The sequence below is a fragment of the Amphiura filiformis genome, unplaced genomic scaffold, assembly GCF_039555335.1.
Source record: "Amphiura filiformis unplaced genomic scaffold, Afil_fr2py scaffold_76, whole genome shotgun sequence".
Lineage (NCBI taxonomy): Eukaryota > Metazoa > Echinodermata > Ophiuroidea > Amphilepidida > Amphiuridae > Amphiura > Amphiura filiformis.
Window position 1 is genome coordinate 394530 of NW_027305540.1, and position 8927 is coordinate 403456.

An 8927-nucleotide genomic window follows, 5' to 3' on the forward strand; every position below is an offset into this window, starting at 1 on the left:
CTCCATCCTGCTTTTATCCTTCTCAATATTTCTTCCTTCGAACAGTCCTTTAACCTCAGTGTTTGGCCCAGATATTTATACTCCTCAACTCTTTCAATTTCCTGATCTTCAATAACGATCTTGTTATCTGTTGCCATATTTGTCATATATTTTGTTTTTCCTTTTTTGCACTTAGTCCAAAGTAAATATCAGCTGCTTTTTTGACATAGTCTGCTAGTTTCAGCTCCTGATCTGGTGTAAAAGAGTCTGTGTGGCATAACCAACTCTGATGTTGCTAGCTGACCTTTTGTGTTGAGGTATTTTTTTAATTTTATGTATGTTCTTGGGATTTCAAATTCTGCCGCTGTCTTTCACGTGCCAAAAACCGTCTCTGTAATGTCTTTAAAAATATTACTAATTCAAAAATAGTAAACCTAGGTGACTTCGAATCGTTTTTTGATTACAATTTCTGTGAAGAAATGTCTCGGACTGTCTTGTTTTCTTGAGTACTTGGGTGTGACATGCATCAGCTAATTACATCATCATGTTACTTCCTAGCAATCACAAGATCATAAACACAGGTTGGGCTGACTTGCCCCAATAGCAGACACTCCCTAGTCTCCCCTACCCCAGAATAGGCTGACTATGCATAAATTTTGCAGATTTTTGCAGGATGATTTATTCTCTGGATTTGCTAGTGTTTATTGGGTGTCAAACATATTAAAAGCCAAATGTAGAGCTCCTTACATTGTAAGTCATCTGCTCTTTTGATTGTACACTATACAAATACCAACTTTCTATAAGTGTGATGGTCGAAATATAATCACGAAGTGAAAGATGGATTGTGGCGAGTAGAATGGAACAATACATCTTTCACTGAGTGATTATATTTAGACCATTGTACAAATTTAAGACAGTTAATATTTGTTTTATATCACTCATACATAAATTATATTACTAAAATACTATGTAAGGTAGGAAATACATTATTTCATCAACATAACACCATGTTTTGCTGTGATATACTTCACATTTTTGGGTCCATCCCATAAATAAATCGGCGAGTCTAAGAGTCAGGGCACGGCTTGGCGCAGCACTATGATGGTAAAAACTATCACACAGAGAGGCTGATGGTAAAAATGATGAATGGTAATCAACCAATGAACTGTCTAGAATTTATGTATGAGTGATATAATAAGTACTTTCAAAGCCCATCTGATAATCAAATGCTGTACATTAATTGCCAGCCTGTTGAATAATACATTTTATTCAATGATTACTATATATAGTTCTTTTATAAATAGACCATCAATAAAATATGTTCAGATATGATATATTTGCAAAATCTCCATTTTAACAAAATGTCTTCTAAATTGTTTTTCTCTGCTCTGCAGGATAAAGGTAAGAAGGTGTTGGTGAAAGGAGAAACAAAAGAGTCAGCTGCTGTATACAAATGGCAACCTGCAAGGAAGAGGTAACACAAACTGTGGGATTCCTAAAGAACTTTGTGCCTACAATGGGACTTCTGAATATCTTCATGATGATCAATTAAACATCATCAGTTAATCTGGCAGTAGTACATTTGCCATTCATTGAAGTCATTATTGTCACATACAAGAAACGGTAAATGTATACAAATGGCAATTTGTAATGAGAAGGTAACACCAACTGGGATTCCTACAGAGCTTCAATGTGCCTGTAGTAGGACCTATGAATGTCTTTAATTGGTGATGAGTTTCAACATCAGGGATTGAGTTTTGAAAATAATAGGTGTGCTATCAATTTCAATTCTGGAAATGTTAAGGTGGGCTGTCAGGTGTGCTATTAAATTGCACTCTGTAAGAAGTTTAGGAATTGCGGTGTGCTATAAACCGCACTCAGATAGGCAATTCAAGGTGTGCGATCGTGTGTGATCGAACTCGCACGCCTTAAACTCAATCCCTGCAACATCATCAATTTATCAGCAATCGTACAGTTGTCATTCACCGAGTCACTATATTAGCACACAAAATAATCATCAACTGTATACAAATGGCAACATGCTGGGAAAAGGTAACATCAACTGTGGAATTCTTTGTGGGAACTTTGGGCCTACAATGAGACTTCTGAATGTCCTCTTGGTGACCAATTTAAACATCAACAATTTACCAGCAATAACTAGTACTTTTGTCATTCATTGAATTCAGGATTGTCACACAAAAAAGTCAGCAATTGTATACAAGTCGGTATAATGTCACACTGAAGCAGTCAGCAGCTGTATGCAAATGGCAATCTGCTTGGGAATGTGTGATACAAAACAGATTATATAATGGCATTGATTTGAACCATTGAATAGTTTGGCTGAAAAACAATTTGTGTAGTATTGTTATATAAAACAAATATTGCCTGCCTATGTTTGCGCAGTGGTATATATCACTACAAGAGTCCTATTGCGGTCGCCTGCACAGGTACACCATCACCAGGTTGGTATATACAGAGTATCTACACAGTACCAATGCTGCTACTGCACAGGACCCACCAGCAGCGGTACTGCACTGGTACACTGGTAGTGAACAGTACCAGCCAAGTACCTTTGCGGCGGTGTACCTGTGCAAGCGGCCTCAATAGGAATCTTGTGGTGTATATCACACTGTCAAATTTTGACTATGTGATGGTACAGATATAATCAGTGAAAGATATCGAGGGTTTAGTGCAACAAAGGGCTTTCTGCAAATAGCTGCCCTATAGACAATTTGACCATTTCTGCATTCTATATTGTACAGATGACACCTGGCAGCTATTGCAGATCGGCCAGTGGTCGATTTGGCCAGTTAGTTTTCTCTTAGGGCCAGGAGATTTTCTGTCTGGATGGCCTTGTGGGTCAGTTGGGATTTTGGCATAAATTAAATTTATGATATGTTAGAATATATTGACAACAAATCTGGGCCAGTGGATTTTCCCTTGAACCAGCTGTAAACCTTCCCAGCTGGCCCTTGGGCCAGCCGATTATTGCTCCTTTTATGTCTACCCCTGATCAGCCCTTTGTTGCACTAAACCCTCGATATATTAGTCCTTTTTCACCCAGCGAATATACATTTGTATGTCAAGTACCATTACACTTATTTAATATTTGTATCATGTTGTTGATCGTGTGGACTTTGGACTGGCACGCTCGCAACCACTGGATACAGAAAAAGGCAATCTGGACAAGACACCCATATTTACTTTCACATTATTAGCCCATTAGTCAAAGGTTGTTATGAATTTTGACTTTCCCGGGTAGGGGTGAACTCGTGGTTGTCATGAGTCAAGCGTGGTTGCCATGTTGAGAAAATTAAATTAACTGACACAATGTTAACATTAGTACATTTTACCCTATCAACCATTAAACAACCAGCCGGTCATCGTTAGTATGGGCGGGAAAACCCTCCTATGTGTTTATGGCCCCTGAACATGTTTAAAACAAAACTGCCAACCGGATATATAGTAGGTTTTGCTTTAAACATGTTGAGGGGCCAATGACATATAGGAGGTTTTTCCTGCCCAACAACACTATTAGTGATAGAAAGACGAGTTCTAAAATGACACACACTTCTTACTTGTTACTTACACTGTTTGGGGAATTGATGATTCAATACCGTGAAAATTTATTAATAAGCATATCGTCGGCCGTATCTCATATTGACGTATTTGCAAAATATGCATTTTGAGAAAAGTGAATTTGAAAATTAGAGATTTTTATTTGCTGCATAGTCTTGAATCTTGATTAACATTATTGTCAATGAAAACTGGTTAAAAGTAATGCAAATATACCCTATTTTCAATGAAATTCACTTATCACTATCAGAGCATTACTGATCTTCTTGTAAGGTTGAGTGGCAATAACTAATGGACATTCCTCATAAAATAATCATGTGATTAGACAATCTTTAGCTTGTTTTTTGTTGTTGAAAGGGATTCAATTTTGTTCCAGCATTGTTCATCACTGTTTAAACATTGGTGAAAAATGGTGAAACATGATTGAATCCGTAAGAATACTAGGGCCAATATTTGGTTTGATATTTTGTGTCCGGATTGCCATTGCAATACCCACATGTCCTCCATTTGATGTGTCCCATGTATGAACAGAAGTAGTGGTGGAGTCTGTGTTATTTTAAGGAAACGAGTTAGAGGTAATTTAAACAATATGCCATAAAATGGGTTATTCCAGTTGAATCCATACAATCCCTAAACATGACTTTAATCTCCCACATAGGGGTGTAGATTTCAAATGGAGGCACCCATTCAGGTAACCCCTTTTGGAATTCACATTCCCATGTGTGAAAGATTAACCCTAACCCCCTAGGGGCTTTTTGGCGACGGGAAGGGAAAGAAGGAAAGAATAAAGAGAGAAAAGAAGGAAAGAAGTTGTTTGCTCTGGGTGTGATTCAACCCGAGACCCCTCGCATGCCAAGCACTTTCGGTCGGCGACACTTTGCCACGGGTCTTGGGCTTCGCTGGCCAGCTGAAACTGCCGTGCCTATATATCACTTAGGGCGATTGCGTCATCACACCACGTGGGATGCATGCACGAACAGCGCATATATCAAGTAGTATTTTGTAGCATTCAGGCGGGTTAGGGTTAAGGTAATGTCTTCCATAGGGGGTGTATGGATTCCAACAATAGCCCCATGTGCCACAACAATGAAAAGAACAAAGGCCTTCCCAGAGTTAATCATTTGAGTAACAAATGGCAGCTGAAAACCAACAGATTTGGATCAAAGAACAAAAACACCAAGCCTTTGCTGCATTGAAAAATCACATAAAAATGTCAAACTATATACTACCCTTTATTTCCACAGAAGTGAGGTGATAAGAAAGTTTGGTCCTAACTATCTGTCTCATTTTTCAAATCTTTTCAATTATGTGTAAACTTGTAACTTGCAAACAAGCAAAGAATATCATAATAAAGAGAATGATAAGTTATAAAATCAAATTGCAGTGTAGATTTATTTGGTATTAGCATTAAAGACTAAATTGCTTCCCCACATACATAGTTCATCAATCATGCAAACAAGTAGAACTGATTATTATATGCTTTCAATTAACATCAACCTACGTCCCCTACCCCAGTGATAGCGGCACTTCTTGATCCACAGCCTCATCCCCCTGACTTACTCCAAAAAAGATTTTTATACCATCAGAAACGTAGGACTACTATGACACCATAGTAAGGCCATATTTAGGGTTTTGTGACTCTGATAGCAGAAGAAGGATTGAGGGCCGATAACAGATAATTGGATTCAAATGAGCCTTTCCAAAACTGTGGGCCAACTCCAGGAGGTGGGTAAATTCACAATACATGTCAAAAATTAAAGGATTTTTAAAAAAAAGTATAGTTTATACTATCTGTGACTTATGATTACGAAGATTAAGACAAAAAATGTCAAAAGGTTCATCACACACGGTTCAAATTTGAAAATGCTATAACAAAGGTCAACAGAGTTAAAAGGCCACTGACCTAGTTTGCCTTGTATCTCAGTAATGAAGAGGCAGTGCAAACTATTTTGGTTTCAATCCTGTGACTAAATGAAAAATATGAGCCTACCTTTGACACGTTTATTATCTCCATTTATAAGCATGGAATGCACTGTGGAAGATATGACCACACATGGAATGTAAATTTCAAATGGGGTTTCCTGAATGGGTGACTCCATTTGAAATATACACTCCCTGTGTTGGCGATTAAGGTCATGTCTAAATTAGACAGTCTTCCATAGGGCCTTCGAGTGTATGGATTGCAAGTAGAATAGTCATGCTTGCCATTGACTGTGAAGCTTATTTCGAAAATTTAAGTAGCATTTGATTAGTAGGGTAATATTAAATTTTTTCGTGACCGCAAGAGCAGAGTTCTTGGTTCCTTGAGATAATTAGAATAGAATAAGCTTCTATGTACCTCCCCAAAGTGTGGGCTAACTCCAAGAGGAGGAGGGTAAATCCATAATACAGGCAGGGATGCAAATTGTGCGGGAGCGGGGAGCACCGCTCCTAGGAAATGAGTCAAAATTGAGGAAATAATGCCATGGGAAGAAAAAAGAAAGAGGAAAAAGGAGGAAGAGAGAAGAATAGAAAAGGGGAGAGGAAGGGGGAAAAGAGGAAAGAAAAAGAAGAGGAGTGAGGTACAAAACAATAGGGGAGGGCTGTGAAGCAGTGAAGCTACTGAATGGAAGAGAGGAGATCTTTAAAGACACTGGTTGTGCAAAATTTGGAGGAATTCGCATTATTGTTCAAGAAATAAGAACAAAAGATGTTGGTATTAGAATGGAAATGGGATATGAGGAAATTTACAATTCATCACCATAGGAGGTATTCACTGTAATTTACCAGGAAAAAAATAGGTTGGATGAAGGCATGTGGAAACAGGGCACATATCTGAGGAAATTTACAGAGAGGCGGCAATCATATCTGAGGAAATTTAGAGAGGCAGCAATGAGGATTTTATGGGAACAAAAGTCATGAAGGAATGGAAGGAATTTAGTGTATCAATACTAATGCCACTGAGAAGAGGAAAAACTGGAAAATATTGAGGAAATTTAAAAATAAAAGGGGAAAGGAGCGTCTGTCCCACCAAAATTAACCCCAAACTAGTGTAAACAGTAAAATACCAAATTTAAGCGCGCTACGCGCGCACATTGTCCTTCGTGAAGCCTTTTTTGGAAGATCAAAGTTAAAAATACACGCTATGTTAACATCCTCATCTTTTGAAGTGCAGAATATAGCTAAGGTATGATTGAGGAAATCTTGAGCCTAAAAACCTTGCTCCTGAGGAAGAAATCACAATTTGCACCCCTGAATTATACAGGGGTCAAAGTGAAAAATTACTGTAAATGCAAATCAAACTATAGTTTTGTCACAGAGATAAAATAATTTATAGTTTCTACTATCTTCGACTTTATAAGAAAAAATGTGTCAAAGATCAATCAGTCAGGGTCTAATATTTAAAATACTCAGATGTCTTTAGGTATAGGCTCAAATTCTTCATCTGGCCACAAGGATTAAAAGTATAGTTTGCACTCTCTACCATGTTTCCTTGGTCGAGTTAAAGAGAACAGAATTCCAAGGTCAACAGAGTTAATAGCCATTGACCTAGCTTGTCCTGTATCTTCAAAGCGGTAATACAATATACTACAGAGGCACAGGGTGCTGCTATACGGAGTAGGATTCCTCATAAAAGACCTCAGAGCGAAAGGAATGGCCGAGGAGACAAAGTTCACTACTAGACTTTGCAATCAGCAAAGGATTTAGAATTATGAACACGTTCTTTAAAAAGAAACCCTCTCGGAAGTGGACATGGCGGAGTCCAAATCGCACAACCAAGAATGTAATTGACTTCATCCTCTCAGACAAGCATGCAACACATTGTTACAGATGTATCTGTTCTCAACAAATTCAACACAGACAGTGACCACAGATTAGTTAGAGCTGAGATCCGCATTAACATGAGACTGGAAAGAGCCAAGCTAATGCGCAAGAAGACAACCAATTTGAATCTAGACAAGCTACATCAACATTCACTAGAGTTCCAGTTAGCCCTACAGAACAAGTTTGATGTACTGGAAGATACAATGAAGGAGTGTGAGCTTACTGAAACATCCAAAGTCATAGCAGAAACAATCAATAGCTGTGTCAGGGAAGTAGCTGGAAAGGAATTTAAAAAAAAGGAAGATAAACTCTCAGAAACCACTCTAAAGCTTCTCACGAAGAGGAGGGAAATGAAACAGCAAAACAACATTCAGAAAATGCAAAACCATCACGAAACGAATGAAGGCAGACTAAGAGAACACAATGTCAAAAAGATAGAGCAAACCTTGGAAGCAGGCAGAAGCTACAAAAGGGCAAAACAAGCATTAACACTAAGTCTTGGGAGATCACAAATGGTTGCCCTGCAAGATGAGGATGGGAAAGTAATAACGGATCGGGATGGAATTGTATCCAGAGTAGAACATTTCTACCAGGACCTTTACAGTAGAAGACCCACATATAGTCACAACCAGTGATCACAATATACCATATCCATTAACGCAGATGAAGTAGGATCTGCCCATAAAGATATGAAGAACACTTCTTCGCCCTATGTTCTACCTGCCCTGAGAGCCATCATCTACAAGGCCATTACTACAGAATATGCTAGCAGTGCTGGGACTGGTGCAACTCACACCTTACTAGTTCAACATTCCATCCAAAATAGAGCTAAGCGTGTCATTGGTCTGCCAACGAATGAGTATGAAGATCATCGTATTCAGCCATTGAGCTATCGCAGGGCAGTTGGAGCAGCCACCCTCTTCTATCGTATGTTCTACAAAGAGGCCCATGAGTTGTTATGCCAGCTGATGCCAGACATCAATGTCCATGACCTCAGGTTGCGACGGTCTGTGAGATCCCATGACTTAGCAGTGGAAGTCCCAAGATCAAACCTTGTCAGCCATGAAAGATCATTTCTACCATCTACAGCCCAATTATGGAATTCTCTTCCTGCCCAAATCCAGCCATTAGATCGAGGGCCAGCTTCTGCAGGAGGTTAATCGCTTTCTGGATGCTTCCTCGTCAGCAGCTTCTAAATGATTTTTTGCCTCTGCTGTTAATGCTCAGTTATGCCATGTCGTAAATAAAAAAAGAAAGAAAGAAAGAAAAGACACCAGGATATGATGAGATACTGACTGATGAAGTGTTGAAGGAGGGAGGCGAAGTTGTAATTTTTAAGCTAGCTGATCTCTTCACATGCACGCAGTGTGTTCGAGAAGACAGAATATTAGATCTATATCGTCAATCCGTCTTCTATCCAATGTTTATAAGCTTTTCACAAAAATCATCACCAATAGGCTCACTGCTACGTTGGACTTCAACCAGCTCCGAGAACAAGCCGGATTTAGAAGCGGATTCTCTACACAGATCACCTACACGTAGTTAACCAGATCATAGAGAAAGCAAAT

General features: G+C 38.8%; 2 protein-coding genes across 2 annotated transcripts in view; both read left to right on the forward strand.

Moving 5' to 3' along the window:
- LOC140144736 (probable U3 small nucleolar RNA-associated protein 11) overlaps window positions 1-4406 on the forward strand; it is a 46730-nt gene extending 42324 nt beyond the window's left edge. The window contains exon 8 of the mRNA XM_072166546.1: window positions 1374-4406. Coding sequence (XP_072022647.1) covers window positions 1374-1457 — 84 coding nt within the window. The 3' untranslated portion in view covers window positions 1458-4406. The remainder of the gene's footprint in view (window positions 1-1373) is intronic.
- A 2940-nt stretch (window positions 4407-7346) lies between these two features.
- On the forward strand, window positions 7347-7994 carry LOC140144735 (uncharacterized). Its single transcript, XM_072166545.1, has one exon. The coding sequence runs from the start codon at window positions 7347-7349 to the stop codon at window positions 7992-7994; it is 648 nt and encodes a 215-aa protein (XP_072022646.1).
- Window positions 7995-8927: the final 933 nt, after the last annotated feature.